Source organism: Tachyglossus aculeatus, chromosome 27, assembly GCF_015852505.1.
Source record: "Tachyglossus aculeatus isolate mTacAcu1 chromosome 27, mTacAcu1.pri, whole genome shotgun sequence".
Classification (NCBI taxonomy): Eukaryota; Metazoa; Chordata; class Mammalia; order Monotremata; family Tachyglossidae; genus Tachyglossus; species Tachyglossus aculeatus.
The window spans coordinates 6,555,897-6,583,710 of record NC_052092.1 but is presented as its reverse complement, the minus strand read 5'-3'; the positions used below and the strand labels follow the sequence as shown (position 1 = coordinate 6,583,710).

The following is a 27,814-nucleotide window of genomic DNA, read 5'->3' as shown; positions in this document are numbered from 1 at the left end:
CACCCCCAAAACACTGTCACTGTATAACCAGCTGGAGTGCTGACAGCTCCCGCCCTGAGGCCTGCAAGCCCTAAGCTACCCTAACCTCACCCTATCCGCATGACATGTGCACTTATGTACATCTCCTTATATTTTGTCGCTTCCCATATCCGCAGTTTGAACGTCTTTCTCCAACACTAGACTGAAAGCTCCATGCGGGCAGGACTGTTTCATTGTACTCTCCAAAATGCAAGTGAGAAAGTGAGTAGGTGCTCAATGAATGCCATTGATTGAGCTCCCAAAGATGCTGGTGCCCCGTTCCCTCATAGAGAGAAGGGTGAGGGCAGAGTGTCTAAATGACAGCGTTCTCCGAAGGGATGGCATGATTATGTAACAGACGACAGAGCCTCCCCTTTCTGCGTGTCCTGCTGGCGTCTGGACGGCAGGGGGCGCCCTCTGCCCCAGCAGTGGCCGCTCGGAGTGGAGTTTCTCGATTCATTCATGCATTCGTTCATTCAATCGTATTTACTGAGCGCTTACTGTGTGCAGAGCACTGTACCAAGCGCCTGGGAGAGTACAATACAACAATAATCAGCCATATTCCCTGCCCACAACGAGCTTACAGTCTAGGGGGAGGGGGGAGATAGACATCAATCCAAGTAAATAAAATTGCAGATAACTCGATGACTGAGAGAGTTCCATGTCCTGCGCTGGTGCAATTTTGTCTTGCTTATGCTGTTGATTTTAAGGCTTAGGAAAAACCGACAAGAGTCGAGGCTGGGTTGCCTCATTGCTCTCTGCACAGTGGTTGGGGGTCTATCCAGTTCAGACTTGGCTTCAGCAGATGAGCATTTTTTGAGCCTCTACTTTCATTCATTCATTCATTCAATCATGTTTATTGAGCGCTTACTGTGTGCAGATCACTGTACTAAGCGTTTGGGAAGTACAAGTTGGCAACATATAGAGACGGTCCCTAACCAACAGCAGGCTCACAGTCTAGAAGGGGGAGACAGACAACAAAACAAAACATATTAACAAAATAAAATAAATAGAATAAATATGTACAAATAAAATAGAGTAGTAAATGTGTACAAACATATACAGGTGCTGTGGTGAGGGGAAGGAGGTAAGGCGGGGGGGTGGGGAGGGAGATGAGGGGGAGAGGAAGGAGGGGGCTCAGTCTGGGAAGGCCTCCTGGAGGAGGTGAGCTCTACTGTGTGCAGGGCACTGTGCCAGAAACCTGCTATTTGCTGATTGCTGCACCCGATCCTACTGTGCCCAGCGTGGTGCCCTGGGGAAGCACACAAAAGAAACAGACCCAGTTCCTGATCTGAAGAAGTTTGCTGTCTAATGAGAGATGAATAGACAGAAATGACCCAAAATACAAGTCAAAGAATGAGAGAATAGAGCTATTCAAACCTGATTAACCCCAGTGCTTAGAACAGTGATTGACCCGTAGTAAGCAAATACAACGTAGTAATCAATACCCAATTTAATTAATTTGAGAAAACACGCGTACCTTATTGAATAAATGACAACGGACAGCCGCTGGATGTGTGGAGAAGGTCTAGGGGGGCTGAAAGGGATGTGTGAAACGGGCAAAACTTCCAACCTGATTGCTCCTCCAGGAGAGAACTGAGCGGGTTGGCAGCACATGCGGAGCATTCAGCCATCGAGCAACTCCACTAAAGGTGGCCTCTGCTGGAGCAGAGGGCACCTCCTGCCACCCAGCCCCCAGCAGGATGCTCAGAAAGGGTTCTAATTGGGGAGGTCACTAAACCTGATTCCTGGGGTGGCGAGGGGTGGGGCCGAGGACATGCTCTCAAGGCCTGTTCATCTATTTATTCAAAGCTCAAACATCTGGACAGCCCCTGCCCTTGAGCAGCTGCAAACCCAACTGGGGCAGATCAGGAAGTCCAGGGCTCGTGGCAGGCATGCAGTCTCAACCCAAGAAAGCCCCAGAGGGATGGCCAGGCCAGGCCAAGACTACAGATCCCCCAGAAAATGGGGCTGAGGCCCAGGCCAGGTCCCAGCTCAGGCCTCCCAGCCAGCCCAATTGAGCAATACTTTGCCTACTTCTAGCCAAGTCTTCATGCCTTTGGCCTTCCACTCTGCCTCCCCCTTCCTTCCTCATTTCCAGTCACTCTCCTCCCTCTTCCACCTTCCGGAATCGATTACCCACTCCCACCTGTGGTTTTATCTGTTCTGTTTACTGAAAGGGAACAAAACCCGGGGGCTTTAGAGGGAAGAGAAGGAAGAAAAGGAGGAGGGCCAGGGTGAAGTGCCGGGGGCAGTGGGACATGGAAGAGCCTTCTCCATCATTACCTCCACCCTGGGCCATGGGGAACCATTGGCGGCCCAGCTCCGGCTTCGTCCTGCTTGTCCTCGGGCTCCTGGCGACGGACATCTCGGCCACCCCAGAGCCGTAAGCCACCCCAGTAGCCTAATGATCTCTTCCCTTTTTGCCAGCTGGGTGCTCGATGTCCCATCCACCCACCCACCTGCCCTCCCTCTCCCCTCTCCTTGGACATGGCTCAGCTCTTCTCTACAGGGACCCATAGGGAGGGGAGGGGTGCTGTCTCACTCAGTAGCTGGTCACCATATGTGATTCTGGGAATGACTCAAGGACTGTGCCCTTAGTGATCCCAAAACCCAGGGGATTTGTGGTGCAGGAGAGTGCACAGTCTCCCTGAGGACTAGCTTCACCTTTCCTGGGGAGAGAGAGAGGGAGGACAGAAGAGGAGGAGGAGGAGGGTAGATTTCCAACCCCAAATCCAAAACACCAGTCCCCTTTAAGGGGAGATCCACACACTGGACTTGAGTGTGGGGCCGAGCCGCTGCTGCAGTTCGGGGGTAGGGGACCGACGCCGCCAGGTAGGGGCATCCGGGGTGGCCCTGGTGGGTGGCGAGCTGGGGCCAGGGGGGAGCCCCGCAGGCCTGGGCCCAGAGGAAGGCCCGGCCAGGGGAGGTGGATGTGCGGGCTGGGCACTGCCACGGTAGTAGGGGCGGCTCACGCACCCTGCCCCGGGCCTGAGGGCGCCATCCCGACCTGATCGCGGGGTCATGGCCCAGTGGAGCCGAGACATCCGTGCACCTCTGGGCGGCCGGAGGAGGGGGCCGCCGGGGCACGCTATGGGGAAGTGGGGTCGGGAGGGGGAGGAGGAGGCGGGGTGGGGGTGGGGAGGGGGCTCGTCGGTGCTGTGGCTCCCACCCCCTGGGGAACCAGACCCTCAGGCGATCGATGGGACTTACTGAGCCCAGGCCCGAGCCCTCCCGAAGCTGTCGTGGGCCGGGAACATGTCCACCTTTCCCAGGGCTTAGGCCAGGGCTCTGCCCACAGTAAGTGCTCAGGAGACACCACTGATTGATTAATTGAACACCCGCTGTGCAGAGCACTGGGTCGAGCGCTTTGGGAGAGCTCACTGAAGTTAGCAGACATGACCCTTACCTTCGAGGGAGTTGACCGTCCAGTGCGGGAGACTGACTAGCCTGCTCCCAGCACCCAACCACAAGTCAGTGGTTATTGAATGCTTGCTGTGCGCAGAGCACTGTACGAAGAACTCGGGGGAGCCCACTAGAGGTAGTAGACACATGCTTTCCCCCTTAAGGAGCTGACAGTCTGGCTAACTTAGCCAGCCAGTAAGCCTTTGTAGCTCACCGTCGGCGTCAGAATTTTTCGAGATCTTAACCGGGAGGCGGGTTGTAGCACAGGCATCTCACTGCGTCACCCTGCAGCTACTGAATTAAGTTCAAGAACTGGAGGGAATCAAAGAGGGTCGGAGGACTCTGTCTACCCAGGGTTAGGTGCAGGAGGGAAGCTACAGAGGTTTCAGATGGCAGTTTGCAGAGGACCGGCGTGTTTTGGGAATGTCAGCTTTGACCAAGAACCCCTTCGTCAGTGGAAGAGATGGGAAGGAGTGAAATGCCAAAACTGAAATCTGCCAAAACTGAAATTTTGAGGGAGAAGCTACTAGAATGGGCAGGGATGGAAAATTCAAATGTGGTGCAGTAATGCTCTTTTAAGCTTTCCAGAAACTCAGCCATCCCCAGGTATGACTCCTTGTAGTCTTGTGGATTGGAGAAATCATTTAATTTTCATGTGCTTAAAGCGTACTTTGCGGACTTTGGTCGCGATGTGAGCCCCTGGTTGGGTAGGGACCGTCTCTATATGCTGCCGACTTGTACTTCCCAAGCGCTTAGTACAGTGCTCTGCACACAGTAAGCGTGCTTCGACCTTAGGTTGGTGTGATTCTGTATCTTTCTGATCTTCTGCCTTTAATGTGTCTTCTAGATGAGTTTGTCACTTTAGTTGCATGTATGCCTCCTGTATTAGTCTCCACATGTCTCTCCTGACTTGAGTGTCACTGAGTGTGGGGATTTGTGCATTTCTCCATGGATAGGTACTGAATTCTGCCTCACACATGTTTAGGAAAATTCAGTTAAATGAAGAGAGACAGTCCTTGACTTGGGGGAACTTCCATTCTTAGGGAGGATCCAGGGAAACATGAATCATAAGCCATCAGTCAATCAATGAGATGTATTGATCACTGTACTAAGTACTAGGAAAAGTACACTAGGGTTGGCAGACATGATCGCTGGGCTCAAGGAATTTCCAATCTAGTGGTGGAGACAGGCATTAAATTAAATTAGAGAAAAGAGAAAAAACAGAGTTTGATGATGTGTACAAATGAGCTGTGAGGATCGGGGGTAAGTATCAGAGTACATAGTGGGTATGAACTCAAGCACATTGCCATTGCAGATAGGAGAGAGAATAGGTTGCTCCCCTCTGGACTGTAAGCTCGTTGTGGGCAGGGAATGTGTCTGTTTATTGTTATATTGTATTCTACCAAGCACTTAGTACAGTGCTCTACACAGAGTAAGTGTTCAATAAATATGATTGAATGACCAAATGAAGGGTTGGTCAGAGAAAGCCTCTTGGAGAAGATGTGATTTTAGAAGGGCTTTGAAGATGGGGCTAGCGGAGGTCTGTTGGATATATTATTAATAATAGTAATGATAATGTGTGGTATTAAGCACTGGGTTAGATACAGTATAATCAGGTCCCACATGGGGCTCACATTCTAAGAAGGAGGGAGCATAGGCATTGAATCCCAATTCTGCAGATGAGGGAACTGAGGCACAGAGAAGTGAAGTGACTTGCCCAAGGTCACGGAGCAAATTCGTGGCAGAGCCAGGATGAGAACCCAGATTCTCTGGCTCCCAGGCCTGTGCTCTTTCCACTAGGCCATGCTGCTTCTCTGTGAATGGGAAGGGAGTTCCGGGCTGCAGGGATAACATAAAAAAGGGATCAATTATGAAAGAGTTGCAACTGAGGTTCAGCGAGGTAGGGTTATTCATTCATTCATTCATTCAATCAGTCATATTTATTGAGCGCTTACTGTGTGCAGAGCACTGTACTAAGCGCTTGGGAAGTACAAGTCGGCAACATATAGAGATGGTCCCTACCCAACAACGGGCTCACAGTTTAGAACGGGGAGACAGACAACAAAAGAGTGGTTGCAAAGTGTGCAGACTGGATTTTAGAGGGAGATATAGGCGGGAGAGAGCTGATTGAGTACCTCCAAACTGATAGTGAGGAGTTTCTGCTGGATGCTGAGATAGATGGGCAACCCTTGGAGGTTTTTGAGGAATGGGGAGTTGTGGGCAGAACAATTTTTCAGAAAAATGATCCAGGCAGCAGAGTGTAGTATGGACTGGAGAGGGGAGAGCCTGGAGGCAGGGAGAACGTGAGGAGGCTGACGCAGGAGTTGAAGCAGGCTATGAGAAGTGATTGGACGAATGAGGTAACAGTTTGGATGGAGAGGAAGGGGCGGATTCTGGGAGGAGGAGGTATAGCTGGTAACAAACAGAGAGTGGAAAAATGAATAGAGCGGGTAAGCCGATACACACAAGTGCTAAGGGTGGCAGATGGGAACAGCAAGCCCAAGGGTGGTGGGAAATGCTTATGGGGAAGCCCCAGCCCTACATTCTGGCCTCTGTCTGGCTCTCTCTGTCTGTATCTAAATGTGGGGAGCAAATATTCTTCATTTTCCTTGGATTATCGACGTTGCTGTGGTGGCTGATCTGGGCCACCGGAACACGGAAGCAAAGCACCCTGTGAGGCTTGGGAAGCAGCTGGGCCTCATGGCTAGAGACCAGGCCTGGGAATCAGAGGACCAGGGTTCCCATCCCAACTCTGCCACTTGTCTGTTGTGTGATCTTCGGCAAGTCACTTCACTGCTCTGTCCCTCAGTTGCAGTGCTTCAACTGCAAAATGGGGATTCAATACCAGTTCACCCTCCTACTTAGACTGTGAGCCCCATGCGGGACAGGTACCGTATCCAGCCTGATCAACTTGTATCTACCCCATTGCTTAGAAAAGCACTCGATACAATCGTAAGCTCTAAACAAGTACCATTTAATAAGAAAAACTGGACAGCAAAGCTTTCTACTTGAGAACCCAGAGATGGAGTCTCCCATTGAGATCATGATTCTTGGTCAGAGACCTTCACTACTGATGGCAGACCCTACTATTTCTGGCTTCTTCAACCTCCCGTCCCAGTGACGTGTCAGACTTGAGACCATCTCCTGAGTTTGTTTGAAAGGTTGTAGGCAAACTGAGAGGTATTGGTAACTGGATAGCACACATTGAGAGAATCCCTGTGTTCCTTCAGAAGGAAGGGAGCCTGAATTCTCTGTTGACAGTGCACAGGGCTGATGTCCTGGGCCTGAGCCCGTGACTCTGTCCTTTGCAGGCAGTACATGGTGCTGGTCTCCTCCCTGCTCCACACAGAAAGCCCAGAGAAAGCCTGCATCCTGCTGAGACACTTGAATGAGACGGTGGTACTGAATGCCGTCCTGGAGTACGGGACGGAGAATAGGAGCCTCCTGGCCGACCTGGTGGCTGACAAGGACACATTCCACTGTAGCCCCTTCACGGTGAGAGGCAGCTGGCCAGCTCCAGGGGGGAGGTCTCTGCCGCTGCTGCTCCCCAGGGACTTCTTCTGGTTGGAGAAAAGGCTGGGCGGAGACCAGGGCTGCGGGGGTGGGGACTGAGGGGAGGGCTTTGCCTCTGGTGCTCCCCAGGGACTTGTTTCTGGGGAAAAGCCTGGCAGGGAGCTGGGACTGACAGGTGTGTGGCAGGGGAGGGTAGTGGGAGAACAGGCTGGGGCAGAGCAGGACAGACAGGCAGTGACACTCCTGTGTCCCAGCTCCCGAGTTTGCCAGTGCCGGAGACCGTGGCCTTTCTCAGCGTGTGGGTGAGAGGACCCACCCAGGAGTTCAGGAAGCGGAAGACGGTGCTGGTGAAGAATGCACAGAGCCTGGTCTTCGTGCAGACAGACAAACCCATCTACAAGCCGGGACAGACAGGTACCGGGGGACCGGCCAGGGGGCGGTAGCGACGGTCAACGAACGCCTCCCTGCCCGGGTCCACGCAATGGGCACCCCTGCCCTCATGAGAAACATTTCCCTGGCAGTGAGGTTCCGAGTGGTGTCTGTTGACGAGGACTTCCACCCCCTGAATGAGACGGTGAGTTGGCTGGCAGTCACGGACCCCGGGCCAATCGGGAAAGGAAGGGAAGAGCCCTGCGAGGGATGGGTCATGGGGGATGGACCCCTACCTCGAGTCCAGGGCATGCGGGGATCACGGGACGGGGAGGTGCCCGACACCCTCCCGGCGGCTTCCCCTCCTCTCTCCAAACAGTCTCGCACCTGGGGCCCCTCGGCTCATCGGAGTCTGGTCGGCTGCCTAGCTTGGGTCTCCAGGGGAAGGCATCACCTAGAGGATGCCTGGATGACCCTTTCCGAGAGCCAGGCACTGGTCGGCAACGACTCTCCACTCAGACAAATGGCGCCGCCCGAACCCATGGGACTGTGGCTCCGCTGCTGGCACCGCCAGTGGGCCACTGGACCTGACTATGGGGGAAGGAGAAGAGTGTGGGTTCTTCCACAGGGGCTGTGAGGTTGGGCCCCGGCAGGGAATCCCGCACCCTACAGGAGGCCAGGGCCATTCTGGAGCAGAGCCCAGAGCACCGAGGGCTGGCCATCACCTTCCTGCCAGGCACAGACCCGGGTCTTGCTCTCAGCGTCACCTGCCAAGCTGAGGGCTTGACAGCAGGGGAGGCCAGAGGTTCCTGAGTCCCAGCCTGGCTGCCTGCCCGCCCCTCATCCCCCACCCATCACCTGCTGGGGAAGGCCCCAGGATGGGCCGATCCCAGTCTGGGCAACATCCAATCCCGACCCGGAAGCTCCCACCTGGGGACGCAGGGCCTGGACACCTGCCCTTCCGGGGCTTGCTCTCTAGGAAGAAGAAGGCTTTTGATGTGAACATTCTCTCCTTTCTTCTTTCCTCCAGGTGCCTGTGCTGTACATTGAGGTGAGTAGAAGTCAGTCAGTCAGTAGTATTTATTGGGTATTTACTGTGTGCAGAACACAGTACTAAGCACTTGGGAGAGTACAATATAACAATAAACAGACACATTCCCTGCCCAAAGCGAGTTTACAGTCTAGAGGGGGAGACAGATATTAATACAAATTAATAAATTACCACTATATGTATAAGTGCTGTGGGGCTGGGAGCATGAGATTAATAAAAAGAAGCAATTCAGGGCTACACAGAAGGGAGTAGGAGCAGAGAAAAGAGGCACTTAGTGAAGGAAGGCCTCTTGGAGGATATACGCCTTCTATAGTGCTTTGAAATTGGGGAGAGTAATTGTCTGTCGGAGATGAAGAGGGAGGGAGTTCTAGGCCAGAGGCAGGATATGGGAGAGAGGTCGTCGGCAAGATAGACGAGATCGAGGTACAATAAGAAGGTTAGCATCGGAGGAGCAAAATGTGTGGGATGGGTTGTAGTGGGAGAGTAGCAAAGTGAGGTAGCAGGGAGCAAGGTGATTGAGTGCTTTAAAGCCGGCGGTGAGGAGTTTCTGTTTAATGCGGAGGTTGGTGGACAACCACTAGAGGTTCATGAGGAATGGGGAAAGATGGCCTGAATGTTTTTGTATAAAAAGGATCTGGACAGCAGAGTGAAGTGCGGACCTAAGCAGGGAGAGACAGGGTGCAGGGAGGTCAGCAAGGAGGCCGATGCAGTAATCGAGGCAGGATAGCATAATTGGTTGGATTAACATAGTAGCAGTTTGGATGGAGAAGAAAGGGAGGATTTTAGTGATGTCGTGAAGATGGAACTGACGGGATTTAGCAATGGATTGAATATGTGAGTTGAAGGACAGAGGGGAGTCAAGGATAACGCTAATATTACTGGCTTATGAGACGGGAAGATGGTGGTGCTGTCTACAGTGATAGGAAAGTCAGAGGGAGAACAACCGCACAGCATGCTAGGGGGGTGGCATCCGATCCGATGAAGTGGGGAGCGGTTTTCTGTCTGGCCAGCAGAGGACCCTATGGGCCACAGCCACTGAGGAAGCCCAACCCTCGGAAGGGCGTCCGTGCTCTGGGCCCCGATCTGTTGCTCTCTAGTCTCCCCTCTGCTTGGCTCTCCCAGGGGCTCTGCCTGGGGTCTCTGTGCTCTGGACCAATTGGTTTGGTTTGGGCAGTTCCCTCTGTGCTTCCCCTGGATGGACTCCTTGTGGCCTGTGCCCCTGCAGGACCCCAAGAGGAACCGCATTGCACAGTGGCGAGACGTGCAGCTACAGGGCGGCTTTGACCAGTTCTCCTTCCCCCTCTCGTCGGAGCCCTCCCAGGGCCAGTACAAGGTGGTGGTGCAGAAGGAGTCGGGGGACAAGAAGGAGCACCCCTTCTCTGTGGAGGAGTTTGGTAAGCCCCACTTGGGACCCAGGGGGTACTTGGCCTGGACACCCGGTGAAGAGGGCGTGAGGGCAGGGTGGCAACAGCTGTGTTGGGTTTGGCCAAGGCCAGAAACATGGCAGGAGTGGAGTTCATCATCCGATTCAGTAGCGCCTTCTTCCACCATGGATTTCTACTCCTCGCACTGCCTCAATCCATCGGTCGTATTTATCGAACGCTTACTGTGTGCAGAACACTGTACTAAGCTCTTGAGAGAGTACAATATAACAGAGTTGGAAGATACATTCCCTACCCACAATGAGCATAATAACAATAATAATACTGATGGCATTTGTTAAGCGCTTACTATGTGCAAAGCACTGTTCTAAGCGCCAGGGGGGATATAAGGTGATAAGGTTGTCCCATGTGGGTCTCACAGTCGTAATCCACATTTTACAGATGAGGTAACTGAGGCTCAGAGAAGTTAAGTGACTTGCCCAAGGTCACACAGCAGACATGTGGCAGAGCGGGATTTGAACCCATGGCCTCTGATTCCAAAGCCCGTGCTCTTTCCACTGAGCCACACTGTTTCTGTGTGATAATAATAATAATGATGGCATTTATTAAGCACTTACTATGTGCAAAGCACTGTTCTAAGCACTGGGGAGGTTACAAGGTGATCAGGTTGTCCCACGGGAGGCTCACAGTTTTAATCCCCATTTTCCAGATGAGGTAACTGAGGCCCAGAGAAGTTAAGTGACTTGCCCAAAGTCACACAACTGACAATTGGCAGAGCCGGGATTTGAACCTATAACCTCTGACTCCAAAGTCCGGGCTCTTTCCACTGAGCCACGCTGCTTCTCTACTGTAGCATCCAGTCTACAGCCCCCCTGGCCAGTAGTGTTCTTTGCGGCTTGCTGCAGGCTGCTGTGATTGTCACCAGCCACTCAGGCCACTGGCCTGCAAAGAGGTGACGTCATGCTTTGTGGACTCTGGAGTGCCCCGCCGCTTCCTAAGCCTGGGTGCCCCGAGAGAGCAGATTGGAGAGGGGCTTGATCCTCGATACCCTGGCCCCTCCTGTCTCTGCCCCCTGCAACCTTCCCATACCCCATGCAGTGCTGCCCAAGTTTGAGGTGCTGGTGAAGATGCCTAAGAAAATCACCATCCTGGACGAAGAGCTGGCAGTGTCCGTCTGCGGCATGTGAGTGGTGGCCACTCCCGGGCCTACTTCTGGCAGGAAACATGGAGATGCTGCGGGAGCAAGGCAGCGGGCTTCTCCCTTGTCCCGACTCGCTCACCTACTCCTGACAGAAGGACCCTGGACGGGCCTTTCTCGGGGTGGGCAGAAACCAGGAATGAGGCCCATATTGATCAAGACAGGAAAGATGGAAGCTTCCACCCTCTGGGGAAGGGTTAAAATTAGGCAAAATACTGAGCCCTCATCCCGGGGACAATGCCCAGAAGAGGCCCACATCAAAGGAACTTAGACCCTTAGTGCAGGCAAATGGTGGAAGAGGCTCAGTGGGAGTAGCCCGGGGCAGTTTGAGTGCTGGGCTCTGCCCATTGTGCTAGGTTCTGCCCAGGGTGGAGTGGTAAAGATTTGAGAAATTGAGCAAGCGGGATGGAGGAGGCAGCGATAACCCGGAGGGGCGGCGTGGGGGGTGGGGGTCAGGTGGATCTGTCTCTGATGTATAAGTCCTGATCCAGGCCCCCTGTCACCTCTCTGGCACCAGATACACCTATGGGAAGCCTGTCCCGGGCACAGTGACTTTGAGGGTCTGCCGGCGGTTCTCTCGAGTACAAAACCGCTGCTACGGCAAAGAGTCGGAGGCCGTCTGTGAGGAGTTCAGCCAACAGGTGAGGGGAGGCGACGGCCACTTGAGTAGCCCGCACGGAATCTGTCCTTTGGGGCGGGGGGCGATGGGGACCAAGCAGGAGTGAGCACATGGAACTGCCGCTAACACGTGGGCACTGTTACACACATAGGCAACTGTTATGCAAGTGGGCCCTGTTACTTACATGGGCCCTTTTACACACGTGGTCACCATTACTCACTCCATCCAAAGTTCCAGGATCTGAGGCCTCCAATGCCCCATCAGGTCCGGGGAGCCCCGGGCCGTGACCCGGCTCTGCCCACGGGAATCGGACTCGGGTGTACGTAACACACGTTTCCAGAAATGTCCTTTCTCTCGGCTCAGGCAGACAGCCAGGGCTGCATCTCTCCAGTGTTAAAGACAAAGTTATTCCAGCTCAAGCAGCAAGGATTTCTGATGAACATCGAAGCCGAAGCCATGATCAGAGAGGAGGGAACGGGTCTGTCCCAGACTGGGGCAACCACGGAGAGCTGGGGGAGGGAAGCCTAGAGGCCCTGTCTGGGGACTGATGGATGGAGGGAGGGATAGAGGGATGGAGGGACAGAGGAAGGGCGAGGGGGAGGGATGGGAGGAGGAAGGGAAGGGCGGCATTCCCTCAGGGTAACGGTCCTCAAGACCCTCGTCTCTACCAGGGCTGGAGTTGCTCGGAGGAACCAGTTGCGAGGTCACCAAAACCCTGAGCAAGATCACCTTTGAGAAGGTGGATTCGCACTTCCGTCGGGGGCTCCCTTTCTTCGGGCAGGTAGGGCCCCGTCCAGACCCCATGGGAAAGACCACTGAGGTCCTGGCTGGGAGTCAGGGTCTCTCAAACTGAGGTAGACAACCCCACCAAGAGGTGGCAGTGGACACTGCCCAACCAGAGCCCACAGAAACCTGCTACTCCGGGCAACCTTAAGAGCGGAAGAATCCTATCCCTGTCAACCCCCAGCCTTAGAACCACTATCCCCAGTCCCATACCCAGCAAACCCCCACCCGAAATCCAGCAACCTCTAATACTTGTTCATCCCATTGCTTAATACTGCTGTTCATGGGAATATTCAGTTTTATGTTCAATACACCCAATAAGACGGAAGTTCTTTGAGAGCAGGGAACTTGTCTCATATTTCTATTGCACTTTCCCAAGTGTCTGACTCAGTGTTTTACACACAGTGGGTGCTCAATAAATATCACTACTATCGTTACTACTACTACCGCTATTATTATTATTAGTACTACTACTATGACCATTAGAACAGACCGACAGTTGTGTGTCTGGGGCACAACCCATTGTATGGCCCTGGCGAACTGACCTTTCGAGGCCCCTTCTAGGTCAAGAGTCCCCAATGTGGGAAACATGTGGATAGCTCATTACCAGGCACCAGGCAAGTAATTAAGTGTACTTCCCTGGTCCCTTGGTATTTCAGCAGTGTGCAACTGGGGAACAGGGAGCAACTCCTACTGAGCCCGACCAGAACTTGGCTATCTCTGTTTTGGGGTGGAGGGGGGCGGTCAGCCCTATGAGCGGAAACTATGGCCCTTCCCGAGGGACAGGAGGGCATCGGTGGGGGTGTCAGGCAGTGCCATGGCATCGGTGGATCTGCCAGGCAGTAATACGGGCCGGTGGATGGTCTCACTGCAGCCAAAGCCAGTCCTGGGGTCAACCATCCTGCTCTGATGCTATGAGCCTCTGCTGGCTGCTCCCAACCCAATCAATCAATCAGTCATGTTTAGTGGGCACTTACTGTGTGCAGACCACTGTACTAAGCACTTGTAGGAGTACAGTGTAACAGAGTTGGTAGCCATGTTCCCTGCACTGCTCCAGGTGCGCCTGGTGGATGGAAAGGATGCCCCCATCCCAAATGCGCTGGTCCAGGTCTCTGTGGATACGAACCGCCACCTCTCCAATCACAGCACCGATGAACAGGGCCTCGTGCAGTTTTCCATCGACACCTCCAACTTCACGACTGCCCCCATTTCGGTCAGGGTGAGTAAGGCCTAGGGGGAGGGGCGGCACACCAAGCACCATCCCAGGGCCCCGAACCGGAGCGACTCTCTGCCTGGATTGACCCCGCCCAGGCATTGAGATTGGGCTCCATCATCAGAGGGCACCGCTGGGGGAAGCTGGCACCGAGGATTCGGCCTTCAAAAGGTGATCTCACTCCTGGGAGTCTGAAAGGCGGTTTTGCTTTCAAAGACCCCCACATTCTTATTTCTGGGGTTAGGAGGTGGCTGACAGCTAACTCTTTTCTCTTGGATCTGGAAACTGTCAAGTATAAAGCACTGCTGAAAACCTGTCCAAACAGACCTTGGTTCTGTCCTCCTTTCTCCCGGCCAGCAGATTTCGTTTTTATCGTGGCTCATTGAGACCATGTTGCTCAGTGAGAAACAGACTGGCTTAAAGGATAGAGCACAGGCCTGGGAGTCAGAAGGCCATGGGGTTCAAATCTCAGCTCCGCCAATTGTCAGCTGTGTGACTTTGGGCAAGTCACTTAACTTCTCTGTGCCTCAGTTACCTCATCTGTTAAATGGAGATTAAGACTGTGAGACCCCAGTGGGGCAACCTGATCACCTTGTAACCTCCCCAGTGCTTAGAACAGTGCTTGGCACATAGTAAGTGCTTAATAAATGCCATTATTATTATTATTATTATTATTATTATTATTAATTGCCTCCTCTGTAAAATGGGGATTAAGATTTTGAGCTCCACATGGAATCAGGGATTGTGTCCAACCCAATTTGCTTGTATTCCCCCCAGAGTTTAGTGCAGTGCCCGGCACATATTAAGCACTTAACAAATACCCTTTTTTTTCTTTCTTTCTTTCTTTTTTTTCAGTGACTCTCTCTCAGAGACACTCTCTCACATAGAGTCAGACTCAGGATCGGCCAGAAGACACACTACCCAATCAATCAATCCTATCTCTTCAGTACCTCCTTGTGTGCCGAGCACTGTACTGAGTGCTAGGGAGAGTACCATAGAGTTGGTAGACACAGTATCTTGCTGTCCTTTGTTTCCTGTCACTCTATCCTGTTTAGAAAATTATCCAGTCCAGAATCAGGAGGAAAGGAGTCAGAAATTGGCGAGGATGATGATTCTGAAAATCTCACCTTCTTGGGGAGCTTGCCTTTTAGGGGTCCTGCTCACAGGAGAGGCTCAGGCTGCTGGTCTGTGATTTAGTCAAGGGCCTGCAACCTCTCCCCATCCAGGGGTCAGCATAGAGGGGACAAGGAAGCAGTCATTTAGACAATGGATGACTGATTGGAAGGTAACAACCCTCTCTGATATGGCCTCCTTCCAGCCCTTCCTCCTACACCCCCTGGGGTTTTCCTCCCTCTCTAGGTCAGTTACAAGGAGTCTCCTAACTGTTTTGACTACCTCTGGCTCTCGGGAATCCATGAGAGTGCAACGCACATGGCCAAGCACATCTACTCTGCCAGCCAGAGCTACATTCGCCTGGAGCCCATTTCTGACACCCTGGCCTGCGGACACCTGCGGGACATCCGTGTCCACTACATCCTGAATGGGCAGGCACTGGGGGAGCTGAAGGAACTGCTCTTCTACTATGTGGTGAGAAATGGGGCTGAGTCTGATGGCAGGGGGCGGGGATGGGGCGGGGACAAGGGGAGGGACATCCATCACAAAGGGCGGGGGTCTGACCAGGGGGCATCGTCACAGGGGGTGGAGATGGGTCTGACCTAGGGGCATCTATCACAGAGGTCGGGGGTGGTTCTGACCACAGGACATCAGGCCGAGCCTGCCCATCTCAGCTGGGCCCCATGGGGGTTCCCGACCCCTAGCAGGGCAGGGTGTGGGGTGACAGAATGTGCGGAATCCAGGTTAAAGGAGGCATCTGCTTTTTCTCTTTGAAGGTCACGGCAAAGGGCGGCATTGTGAAAACGGGAACACACACCCTGCCTTTGGAGTCTGCAGAGGGTGAGCATTCCCAGAGGGTCCCTCCCTCCCCTCCCCTCCCCTCCCACCCCGCTCTTCACATCTAACCCCCACAGGTTGCCCTCCACCACTGAGAATCATCCCAGAGCCCAGCAGGAGACCAGGCTCTGACAGCTGGTTCTCCACACAAAGCTGCTGTGGGTTGGAGAAGTGAGGCCATTTCTCTGCCTGGAGAAAGGATTCTCCAGCCCACTCAGGTTAGCTGCCTGTGCCTTGGTAGAACCCTCACTTTGGGCCAAGCCCTCTGTGATCGACCAAAACCTCCATGTCGCCGATGTCACTGCCCTGCGGGTGGCCTCCAGGGCCCAGGACTCTCACTTGGCCCTTCGCGGTCCTGGGATGGCCTCCCTTGATCCTGTCTTCCCTCCCTCGCCTGTCCCTTAACCCTCTCCTCTCCTTCCCTCCCTCTCTTGTCCCATGACCCTGACCTCACCTCCCTCTCCATGGCCCACGACCCTGTCCTCTCCTGTCCTTCCTTGGCTCCTCTGCAGGGAAAGGGTCCTTCTCTGTGAGTCTCCTAGTGGGACCAGACATGGCTCCCGTGACGCGCTTTCTCGTCTACTCCATCTTGCCTGATGGGGAACTAGTGGCCGATTCAGAGAAATTCAACATTGAAAATTGTTTTTCCAACAAGGTGAGTCTTTTACCTCCCTCTGGTCCAGTCCACCACCCCAGGCATGACACCTGAGCAGAAGAGAGGAGTGTGGAGAGAAGGGAGAGCCAGACACAGAGGTGCTGGGCCAGAGGCCCCAGACCCCAACCAATCCACCCCAGACACCCCGGGGCTGGAGCACTGAGAACTGGAGCTTCACTCAAGGACACTGAGTGCTTTGATCACCTACAGCAGTGGACTGGCCCCTTCCTGGAGGGGAAGGGTCCCAGAGAGCACGGGGTGGGGGAACTGTCGGTGACAAACAGGTGTAGGCATGAGACACGTGAAGACAGGGCCCTACTGAGAGCTCACCTCCTCCAGGAGGCCTTCCCAGACTGAGCCCCTTCCTTCCTCTCCCCCTCGTCCCCCTCTCCATCCCTCTCATCTTACCTCCTTCCCTTCCCCACAGCACCTGTATATATGTATATGTGTTTGTACAGATTTATTACTCTATTTATTTATTTTACTTGTACATATCTATTCTAGTTATTTTATTTTGTTAGTATGTTTGGTTTTGTTCTCTATCTCCCCCTTTTAGACTGTGAGCCCACTGTTGGGTAGGGACTGTCTCTATATGTTGCCAACTTGTACTTCCCAAGTGCTTAGTACAGTGCTCTGCACACAGTAAGAGCTCAATAAATACGATTAATTGATTGATTGATTGATTGGTGCAGAGAGTGGGCTGGGAGTGGGGGTTCCCAGGGTAGGTCCAGTGGGAGGGGGAGGGTCTCCTGGACAGGGTGTCCACTGCTCTCTAGGTCTCTTAAAGCAGGGTCAGAGGGAGAAGGAGTGGTGTCCAGGGCAGAGTTTGAGCCTGCGCCTGGGATTCAGGGGGGATTCTTCCAGGCAGGGTCCAAGGTGGAGCAGGGTGTGATTTTCCCAGGTAGGGTCTGGGGGTAGGGCCGTGGGATTTTTTTCCGGGGCAGGGTCCGGGGAAGGGCAGGCAGCACACTAACGTCTCCTGTCTGCTTGCAGGTGGAGCTGCAGTTCTCCTTAGCTGAGGCCCTCCCGGGCTCGGAAACCCAGCTGAAGATCACAGCCTCACCCCAGTCCCTCTGCGCCCTCCGCGGCCTGGACCAGAGCGTCCTGCTCCTCAAGGCCGAGGCTGAGCTCTCCCCCAGTTCGGTAAGTACTGTCTCTGTCCCGGGTCTCTGAAGGCCCCGGGCCAGCATGGCGTAGTGGATAGAGCAATGGCGTAGTGGATAGGGCCCGTGCCCGGCAGTTAGGTCATGGATTCTAATTCCAGCTCTGTCATTTGTCTGCTGTGTGACCTTGGGCAAGTCACTTCACTTCTCTGTGCCTCAGTTACCTCATCTGTAAAGTGGGGATTAAGACTATGAGCCCCATGTGGGACAGGGACTGTGTCCAACCCAATTACTTTGTATCTACGCCAGCACTTTGTACAGGGCTTTGCAAATAGTAAGTGCTTAATAGACATCATAATTGTTTTTATGATTATGGGTGAAATGGAGGACAGAGGGGCTATCTCCATGGGGGCCCTTGGCCTGGAAACTCAATCTCTGCATTCGGGGTTCACCCAAGGCTTCACCTCACTCAAGAACAAACCAAACAGTCCCTCCTCCTATCAAAAGTCTATTTTGATTCCTGGGACCATGTCACAGTGGAAAGACCTGACCCTCGGCACCCGCTTTCATTCTTATCTCGATGGCAAACGTGTGGGCCGAAACCCCGCTCGCACAACAGCTGGCGTTGGAGCTCCCTACACCACTTGCACTCTCTCACCCTTTGCCAGTTATGTTCCCGCTGGGGCACAGGATGCAATGAGCGAGCAGGCGGGCAGGGGCCCCGCACATACTGCAAGGGCATGAGCAGTCTTTGCCCAAGTAATCAGCCTCAGGCAGAACGGAGATTAAAACCGAGGTCTCCCAGTTCCCAGAGCCTGGACCTTCCCACTGATCCCAGAGCAGAACTGAGACTCAAACCCACATCTCCTGGTTGCCAGATCTGTGTCCTTTCCATGGAGTCTAGGGCATGTCTAGTCTGGTCTATTCCCTCTTGACTGTAAGCTCACGGTGGGCAGGGAATGGGTCTGTTTACAGTTGTATTGTACACTCCCAAGTGCTTAGTACAATGCCCTCCACACAGTAAGTGCTCAAAAAATACAACTGAATGAATGAATAAATAGTGCAGCCACATACACAGCAATCCCAGAATGAACTGATCTCCCTCAGGTGTGCTGAGCTTGTCTAGGTGTTTGTGATTTATCTAAAAAAATCAGATTCAGTCAAATGGAAGAGAAAGGGAAGCAGGGGCAAGGAGAGAGGAGAGGGACAGGGAAAAGCTAGTAGAAAGAGAGAACAAGAGCTGCAGCGGGAGGCAAAGGGAAGAGCACGTGGCTTAAGGGGATCCACAGTAGAAAAAAATGGCAGGAGAAATAAAGAGCAAATTGGATAGTATGAGGAAACAAGCCAGAAAATATCCAGATAACCAAGGGCAAGAAAGTTCTCCAGTAAGTATGTGGGAAACTAATTTCCTTTGTTCCTTTATCCAGCCCTTAACCTGGCTTCAATAAGCTTCTCAGTTAGAACAGGAACTCTTGAGAGAAATAGGGGCATATGCGGGAACCGGTCAAATCCTGAGGGAAACAGGTTCATGGGGAGTGTGAGGGAAATGGTCCTGAGTCGGTGGGGAGTGTGAAGGAACCTGTCCAGTTGGTGGAGTGTGAGGGAAGACAATCCCTAGGGGAGGGGGAGGAAAACAGTCCCAGCTTGGTGGGGAGTGTGACGAAAATGGTCCCTGGGGGAGCGGGAGGGAAACGGGGTCCCTGGAGGGTGGGAGGGAAATGGTCCCTGGAGAAGTGTGAGGGAAGTGGTCTGGGTGGCAGCAAGGGAAACCGGGGCCTGTGGGAGAATTTGGAACTGTCCGGTAGTTGGGGAGTATGAGGAGAAACGTCCAAGCAGGTCACATGAACATGGCCCATGGTTTCTCTGGATTGAGAAATGGGTTTAGCAGAGGAACACACCCATGAGGGCAATCAGTTACCAAGGGTGGTGGTAGTGCACTCAGTGCCAACCAATCAGTCTAACAGTCCATTGGTGGGATTTGTTAAGTCCCTACTGCATGCAAAGCACTGCCCTAAGCCCATTGGCTGCTGCACATCCGGAAGGAAAGATCAGGAAATACATTCCAAGTTGCTCTCCACTCTCGCCCAGGTGTATGATTTGCTACCTGTAAAGGACTTAGAGAGGTGGCCTCAGAGTGTGGAGAACTCAGACGAGGGCCGCGGAGACTGCGTGGAGTTAAGTACTGTCGTCATCAACGGGGTCACCTACATGCCATTGGATTCTCCAGATGAAGAGGATGCTTACAGCTTCCTCAAGGTAAGGGTGAGTTTGTCCCCCGAAGTAAGTATTGGAAGAGAAATGACTGTGGAGTCTTTCGTCGGGGTGGATGGATGAGCCTCGAACCTGAGACCGTTGGACTGAGGAGAGGAATAGACAAACAGGGCTGGCGGTTCGTGCAGGATCACTGCCACACGCTCCCACGTCCCTCCCGTCTGTGTTCCCACTGGGGCCCAGAGTGCTATGAGTAGGTGGCTAGGGGCCAGCCCCTGGTGAAGTGCCCGGGGAGGTTCTTCATACGCAGGATCCGCTGACAGTCAAAGGAACGGCAGCCCGGTACCGAAGCTGAGCCATAGTGCCACGGTCCCGCGGGGAGTTCTCTTGGCGGCCACCCGGGTCTTTGCCGCCAAAATTAAACAGCTATTTTTCAGGACTCCCACTGGGTCAGTCCATCTCGCGGAACGCTCCGGGTGGTTCTCTGGGCAGAAACTTTCCCCACTGATGACGTGGCTCTGGCAGGCCGAGCTGGGACAAGAAGCCATGCTTTCCGATTCCCAGAGCCGCGTTCTTTCCCCCAGATCGACGGCAGGGTCAGAAGTTTTACACAGACACGTAAAAGAAAAGGCAAAATGCTCCCTTTCGTGGTTGAAGGACAAACAGCATGAGAAGCACGTGGCTCAGAGGAAAGAGCCTGGGCTTGGGAGTCAGAGGTCATGGGCTCTAATCCCAGCTCTGCCACTTGTCTGCTGTGTGACTTTGGGCAAGTCACTTAACTTCTCTGGGTCTCAGTTACCTCAACTGTAAAATGGGGATTAAGACTGTGAGCCCCATGTGGGACAACCTGATTACCTTGCATCCCCCCCAGGGCTTAGGACAGTGCTTGGCACATAGTAAGCGCTTAACAAACGCCATCCTTATTAAGCAAGGAGAAGCCGACATGGGCGAGAAGCAGTATGTGGGCCAGAACAGGCCACCGCGGATCTCACCGGGATTCGGGGTGGCCGAGTTCAGATCGGCTGCTGCTGCTTCCTCACGGTGGTTCTGGTCTCGCTATAGGCCAGGCAACAATCTCCCGGCCCCGCGGCCAGCCACCCGAGGGTCTCCGGCTGGATCCGTGGCCAGAGCGGAGCCCGGATGGGGCCTCTGGGGTCCAAAGAGACTGCACTTCCACCCTTCAAACTTCTAACCTCTCCCCTCGGCACTCCTCAGCACAGCCCCTCAGATCAGTGACGAGTAGTCCCGGGGAAAACCACTGCCCTCTCTAGCAGAGGCATTTAGCCCCCCTTCTCTCATCTGCGTTTCCTTCCTGGCTGTGCCGTATCACGGCAATGACCAGACTGATCGGGGAGTAACTGTCCCAAGTCAGTTATTGCTGGGGTTTCACCTTGCTTGTGTGTACGGTATGAGGGCTCTTTCATTCCAGGCCATGGGCTTACAAGTGCTCAGCAACTGGAAGATCCAGAAGCCCCATTACTGCAGGAAACAGATGAACTTCTATGGTCATCAACAACCAATGGTCATGGCCTACAGAAAGGGTAATGGGAAAATCGATAGCTTCTGTGGGGAGGGAAAGGAGGGAGGGTGTGGCAGGGCCAGTCCCGCGGTGGCACTGAGCTGCCTCACCCCACCTTGCGCTATCCAAATGCCAGCAGAGTTTCCATTAAAACAACTCCCAGCAGCAGAACTGGCCAGGATAGAACTCCCTGCAGTCATCTTCTACTTCCTGACTCGCTCACTCCACTATGAACTTGCTGGGTAGCAAAGTGGTCCGCTAACCCAGCCACACCTCAGCAACCCCCTCTGCCAAATTGAAATGCCCATCCCCCAACCTCCACCTTGAGAATGTGGAAGGCTCCTTGGGTCATGAGAAAGGAAATGCTTGTAGCTTCCCTGAGCAGCATGCTCCCTGCTCCCTGTTCCCATAAGTTTCTTTTGTAGACCCAGGGCCGACATAAGGTGAATGCCCTTGGGGCCAGTTGCAGGCAGCGCCACTCACACCAAGTAGCAAAGAGCAGTTCTCCCAAAGGGCCCAGAGCCAGGAACTCGGGAGTGAATGCAACTGATAGGCTGACCCACATGGGGCCTAAGCAGGACCTACCTGGGACCTATGGGACCTATATGGCACTTAAGTGGGGCCACGAGAGATCTATGTGGGACCGACGGTCAAACACATCTGACTCACCCAGGCAGCAGGAGAGCTGGGAGGCAGTTCCAGTTTGCAGGGTCGCTTGGCAGGAAGCAGGGGGTGAATGGGTGAACACAACATCTCCACCAGTGGCTTGGGTGAGCCAGCATGGTCACGGTCATAGGGTTTACTGAGTTTAGCACCATCTACCAAGAGCCTGGGAAGGAATGGTTACCATCACCTTAAACTCAACGTGTCAGAAATGGAACCTCTCGCCTCCCCGCATCACCTTCCCCCCGCCGTCTCTGCCCCTGTCTCCCTACCTTGTCTTTCCTTCATCTCCATCCTCAGAATCCCTGACGAATCTTCTCTCACCTTCCCCATCATTGCTTCCCTCATTGTGCCTCATTATCTCCTGCCTAACATCTCTCCATCATTTCCCTCATCTTCCTCTCTCATCTTCTTCCCTATTATCCAACCCAAACCTTCCTCCACAATACCCCCATCTTAATTTCCCCCATCTTCCTCCTGTATCTCTTTCTCTCATCTCACCCCTCAACTTCCTTCCACCCTCTGCTTTGTCTCAGAAGCCCACAACCTTGGTGGCATCTTGGATTTTGCTCTGTAACTGACCTCCTCATTTAGGCTGCTGATTCTCTCTCTGCCATTCTTCACAGATCCGCCTTTTCTTCTCCACCCTCATGATTGGCCTCCCTTGTTCAAGTCCCTGTCACCTCAGCAGTCAGATCCCAGTCAGATTTAGCCTCAGCCCCATTTCGGTCCAACCTCCAAGTGACGCTGCCCACGGCACCTTCTGAAAATGCTATTTGGTGGCCATCACCCTTCCCCCCCACTTCCCGTGGTGCCGATCCACCTTGTATCTTACCCTGACCTTACTGGACCATCTTCCACCATCCTGTGATGATTTTGAGTTGTATTTGCAGCCTTGATGAGTTTGTTCCCATCCCTTCAGCTGTGATGTCATCACTCCCAAGGGACCACCTCATCCGTCCCTTCACTTTCATTCCCATCTGGCCCACTCCACTTCTTCCTGCTGCTGCTGCTGGTGCCCCGCCATACCCAGAAAGGGAGCTGCATCCTCTGAAAAAGAAAGGGCTGAGGTTCCCTAGCGTCGGAATGATTTGGGTGGGATGGGGGCAGGAGGAAACACGATTTGGGGTGGGCCCAAAAGTGACAGTCAAGTGAGACCACCCAGGGCAGCTAGGAAAGGCCCCAACCCGCCCTGGGGGAGCTCGAAACACAGCTGTTGGAAGCCCCAGCCCTTGGCCGATCAAACGGCTGGGCTGGGCAGAGGCGGGGTGGTCCGTGACTGCGTGCTCTGTGGCTTTAGGTTCGGAAGGTATGGTTGCCATGGGAGGGATATCTCCCAGGTTCGATATGATTGAGGAAAGAGTTGAGTTTTCGTCAGTGATCGAGACAGTGAGGAAGTATTTCCCTGAAACCTGGATCTGGGAGTTGGTGCAAGTGGGGTGAGTGGTTTCGTTACACTGCAATGCTTTTGTCAAGTCAACTGGGGCCCTGGGACCTGAGTCCCAAGTTGTCCTGTTTGGACATTGACGGGAAACAGCCCATTGCAGCCAGCGTTCGGCTCGGGGCACTGTGCGGGCCGGTTTGGGGTCATGTGGGGGCTTCTCCTCCCTTCCATTCCGGGCAGTGAACGAGATGCCTCCGTCCTTCCTAAACCCACCCTAGGGCCCTGCCGCGAGCAGCCAGGGAAGCCACAAGGGACACCCCCCCCCCCCAACCCTGGGGTCCCCTGGGTTGGCTGGGATTGAAGAGGCCAGGCCAGCTTGCCCATAACACTCACTTCACCGCTTGCTCCGCAGTGCCCAGGGCCAGGCCGAAGTGGAACTGTCCGTCCCCGACACCATCACCGACTGGAAGGTCGGGGCTTTCTGCCTGTCGGCAACCACAGGGCTCGGCCTCGCCCCCACCGTCTCATTCCGCACCTTCCAGACCTTTTTCCTGGAGCTCACGTTGCCCTACTCCGTGGTGCGAGGAGAGGGCTTCCTGCTCAAGGCCACCATCTTCAGCTACCTCACTAACAGCATCCGGGTGAGGGAGCGTCCCTCTTGGGCTGGGGAGGCGGAAGGAGAGAGTGGGCTGGACACTCGGCCTTTGGGGCTCCTCGCTGGCTCCCAGCTGCCAACCCCCTCAGCTTGGCACCACAGAAGGGACCGGGACCGTGAGGCCTCGACCACCTGCCCTCACCCCTGCTCTTGCCTCTGGTCTCCTCTTGTGCCCTCGCTCTGATCTGAGCCACCACTGAGGCAGATGCTGCCACCCATTGAGCCCCAGCACTGACCTGCAGCTGAGAGACCTTCTGCCTCTCCCGAGGTTCCCAGAAATTGCCAGAGATTCCCCTGGCTGAGGCTTCTCCAACCCGCCAAATCCCATCCCCGGCCCCCACTTCCTACAATCTCCTTCCCTTTCTCCAGCACCAGGCAGTCGTGTGTGTGTGTGTGTGTGTGTGTGTGTGTCTGCATGTGTTATTTAATCAGTGTGTGACTTTGTACATGTGCATGAGTGTTGCAGGTCAGTATGCAGCTGGAGGACTCTCCAGACTTCCTGGCGGTTCCCACGGAGAAGGGCGCAGGGTCTCACTGTATCAGTGGGAACGGGCGTCATACCGTGTCCTGGGTCGTCACTCCCTCATCCCTGGGTGAGTAAAATGCAGCCCCTGGGGGACCTCACCACCAGCTCAATCTCCTCTCTGGCCCCTCCCATCCCGGAGAGGCTTCTCAATGATATCATCGGGCCCGGCATGCGGCCTGATGGCTCCCACCGGAGGCGGGGGCAGGGGGCAGGGTGTCCAGCCTGGAGCCGAGCCCCGACCATGAGCCGGTCCAGGCTCCGGATGGCCCTGAGGCAGAGGCTGACCGAGGCGGGTCCCGCCTGCTCCAGGTGAGGTGACATTCTCAGTGAGCGCGGAGGCTCTGCAATCCCCGGAGCTGTGTGGGAACAAGGTAGCTGAAGTCCCTGAGGCCGGACGGAAGGACACAGTCATCCGGACCCTCCTGGTCGAGGTGTGTGGGTGGCCATGGGTCCCCCGAGCCAAGGCCGGTGTAGCAGACTGGGGCCGGGATAGAGAGAGATACCTTTCGAGTCCAGGCAGGGGGCTTCACGTGTGTGGGGGGATGGTTCACCCCGCTTCACCGGGAGTGACTCACTTCCTCTTGCGTGCAGCCTGAGGGGATCGAGAAGGAGGAGACGTTCAGCTCCCTGCTGTGTGCCACAGGTGAGACCCTTTGGCCTTTGACGGACCCTCCCCCTCCCCTCCTCCCATCGCATGGCAGGACAGCATCAAGAGGGACCACTTCTCCCAGGTGTTTGGGAGCGGGAGCTGTGGGAATCTGGGACCCCCTCACCCCGGACGGGTGGAAACCAGCTGGAGATGGGCCGCGCCCGGAGAGGCAGGACGTGCCAGGGGAAATGCATACACTGTCGGCATCCTCACTCCCCGGGCGCCACGCTGGCTCTGCGGGAGCACCAAAGGCCAGGGGGAGCAGGAGATGACAGAGTTGGGGATTACGAGTGGGATATTGGGCAGGAGGCGGTGAGTGGGACGCAATGGGACTGGAAGAAGGACAGGGCCAGCATGCAACTCCGTGGCTACCAGCTCTGTAATTCTCCTAAGTGCTTAGTACAGTGCTCTACACACAGTGAGTGCTCAATAAATGCCATCAATTTATTGATTGCTGCTGCTCAGGGAGAGTTTTTCCAGTGGAAATGAGCTCAGCTTTGCTATGCCTTCATACACAAAGAGGAAGCTGTGTACATTCTCCCTACTGTCTTTACCAAAGGGATTCATACCCATCTCTCACCCTGTGATGGCAAATGCTGAGTATCTGTCCCTGCACCAAGTGCTGGGGTAACAGTGATAGTATGTTCTAAGCACTTACTGGATGCCCCGCCCTGCACTGAGCACTGTAGTAGCAGTGACAGTATGTTCTGAGCACCCACTGGATGTCACACTCCGTAGGAAGAACTGACACTTCTTCAGGAAAATGGAAGCTGCAGATGGAGGCCCAGCACCTCCGGGCCTTCGGTCTCACCTTCAGAAATCCTGGCTGTTCTCAGCCATGTGCCCATCCCACTCCTTCAGCTGGGAGAGGCGTGGCTGGAAGGGAGGAGTCGGGTGGCCTCCCCGTCCTCAGCGTTATGATTCTGGGTTTTCCCAGGGGCCGATGTGTCGGAGCAGATCTCCCTGCAGCTGCTTCCAAATACAGTGGCAGGGTCAGCCCGGGCATCCTTCTCCGTCCTCGGTGAGTCCTTCGCCCCTGTGGCCCAAGGCTGGGGGGCGCACACTCTCCCCCAGGACCTCTGGCCAGATGCCCCCAACCCTTGGCTCCGCTCTGTCCCTGTGGGTTCTTCTCCAGACCAAATATCTCTGCACATTTCCTCTCAAGCTTCCTGTGCCTTCTCACTCCCCGATTCTCCTCTGCCCTGACCTGGAATCCCTCTGCAGGCGTGAGACTCTCAGAGCTCACCCGTGGGAGCTGGGGAAGCTGGGGGAAAATGTAGGGTGCTGGTGGGAGCTGGGAGGAAATAACGAGGACCTGAGGGAAGCTGGTGGGAACTGGTGGGTGCTGGGGGAAGTGGTGGGTACTGAGGGAAGCTGGTGGGTATTCGGGGAAGCTGATGAGAACTGGTGGAAGTTGGGGGCAACTTGTGCGTTCCCTGCTCTCCGGCCCCCAGGGGACATCCTGGGCTCCGCCCTGCAGAACCTGCAGAATCTTCTTCAGATGCCCTACGGCTGTGGAGAGCAGAACATGGTCCTGTTTGCCCCCAACATCTACGTCCTCAACTACCTGAACGAAACCCAGCAGCTGACCCCGTCCCTCCGGGCCCAGGCCATCAGCTACCTCAGCAGTGGTGAGTTGGAGAGGGGAGAGCTCTCCCCCAGCTGCTGAGTGGGGGGATGCAGGGACCCTCTCAGCTCCCTGTGAAATTTAGCAGCTGGTGCTCGCCCTGACAACATATAGGCGAGTCCTCCAGGGAAATGTCCTGGAGCCTGCCAAGACCTCACTGGGGCCAGTGGCCATGATTTCACCGTGACCAGTGGCCATGATCTCACCGGGATCAGTGGCCATGACTTCCAGGGTCAGTGGCATAGACCTCACCATGGCCCTACTGAGTAGGATAGCATGAATGACAGTCCCCTCTCCCACCTGAGCCTGCACGGTGGGGAAGAAAGGCCTCTAACACTTCCCAGACTGTGCCGGACCCTCCTGTTGCAGGTTACCAGAAACAGCTGAATTACAAGCACCAGGACGGCTCCTACAGTACCTTTGGGGAGCGCTATGGCAGCAGTCAGGGCAACACCTGGTGAGGCTCTGAGCCCTCGGCGCCACTCCCGGGGATGTTGGGATTCGGGGCTCGGCTTTGGCGGGGGGGCTTGTCTGTCAGGGTTCATCCATCAGCTGCCCGTGCTGGGATCTGTTAGTGGGAAAGCTCTCAGTGATGGGAAGAGGCCTCTGACTCACCTCAGAGAGAACTGAGCCCAGTCACCGGGAAAGGGGGGGGAAAGGAGAAAGAAACCAGAGAAGGTGGAGAGGCTGGAGGCGCGGGCCGCTGTGTCTCGGGAGGCTGCTCTCAGCCAGGGCTCCCCGACCCTCCACGGACAGGCTGACAGCCTTCGTGCTCAAGGTCCTGGCCCAGGCTCGGGCACACATCTTCGTGGATGAGGAACACATCACCAGTGCCCTCCTCTGGCTTTCCCGGAAGCAGAAAGACAATGGCTGTTTCCTGAGCTCTGGGTCCCTCCTGAACAACGCCATCAAGGTGCCGGAGACCTCGGCTTCCCAAACCTGGCACGGGGTGGGGTCGGAGGGTCAGAGGGCGGGCAGGGTGGGAGGGTAAGACGGTGGATGGGACCTCAGGCTGGGTGGGGCCGTCAGGCTGGGAGCGGAAGGAGGGAGGCGGGGAGGCATCGGGCTGGGCCCGGTGGAAGGGAGCAGATCCCTGATCCAGAGAGGCTGCCAGCTTGAGGCTGGAGGGACCCTCCCCCAGCCACTAGTTCCAGGCTGGTGGGGTCAGTCCCTAGGGGATGATGGGTGATTCCCCGCTGTGACCATCACTGTCTCCGGGTAGGGTGGGGTGGAGGATGAAGTGACCCTCTCCGCTTACATCACCACCGCCCTCCTGGAGATGCCCCTCCCAGCCACGGTAGATGCAACGTCTTCTCTTTGA

At 54.8% G+C, this 27,814-nt stretch overlaps 1 protein-coding gene across 2 annotated transcripts in view; it reads left to right on the top strand.

Annotated features, from left to right (window-relative positions):
* Positions 1–2,245: 2,245 nt before the first annotated feature.
* A2M (alpha-2-macroglobulin) overlaps positions 2,246–27,814 on the top strand; it is a 33,625-nt gene continuing 8,056 nt past the window's right edge. The window contains exons 1-27 of one of the 2 annotated variants that reach the window (XM_038767759.1): positions 2,246–2,404; positions 6,735–6,918; positions 7,191–7,350; positions 7,458–7,510; positions 8,336–8,356; positions 9,582–9,750; positions 10,837–10,921; positions 11,454–11,577; positions 11,919–12,033; positions 12,227–12,336; positions 13,396–13,557; positions 14,911–15,138; positions 15,441–15,504; positions 16,014–16,156; positions 17,150–17,299; positions 19,348–19,515; positions 20,900–21,011; positions 22,953–23,091; positions 23,449–23,677; positions 24,158–24,284; positions 24,527–24,648; positions 24,809–24,860; positions 25,804–25,887; positions 26,321–26,497; positions 26,863–26,950; positions 27,250–27,406; positions 27,716–27,790. In XM_038767759.1, the coding sequence (XP_038623687.1) occupies positions 2,280–2,404; positions 6,735–6,918; positions 7,191–7,350; positions 7,458–7,510; positions 8,336–8,356; positions 9,582–9,750; positions 10,837–10,921; positions 11,454–11,577; positions 11,919–12,033; positions 12,227–12,336; positions 13,396–13,557; positions 14,911–15,138; positions 15,441–15,504; positions 16,014–16,156; positions 17,150–17,299; positions 19,348–19,515; positions 20,900–21,011; positions 22,953–23,091; positions 23,449–23,677; positions 24,158–24,284; positions 24,527–24,648; positions 24,809–24,860; positions 25,804–25,887; positions 26,321–26,497; positions 26,863–26,950; positions 27,250–27,406; positions 27,716–27,790 (3,423 nt within the window). In that variant the 5' untranslated portion in view covers positions 2,246–2,279. The remainder of the gene's footprint in view (positions 2,405–6,734; positions 6,919–7,190; positions 7,351–7,457; positions 7,511–8,335; positions 8,357–9,581; positions 9,751–10,836; positions 10,922–11,453; positions 11,578–11,918; positions 12,034–12,226; positions 12,337–13,395; positions 13,558–14,910; positions 15,139–15,440; positions 15,505–16,013; positions 16,157–17,149; positions 17,300–19,347; positions 19,516–20,899; positions 21,012–22,952; positions 23,092–23,448; positions 23,678–24,157; positions 24,285–24,526; positions 24,649–24,808; positions 24,861–25,803; positions 25,888–26,320; positions 26,498–26,862; positions 26,951–27,249; positions 27,407–27,715; positions 27,791–27,814) is intronic. The other variant, XM_038767760.1, reaches the window with a different exon arrangement.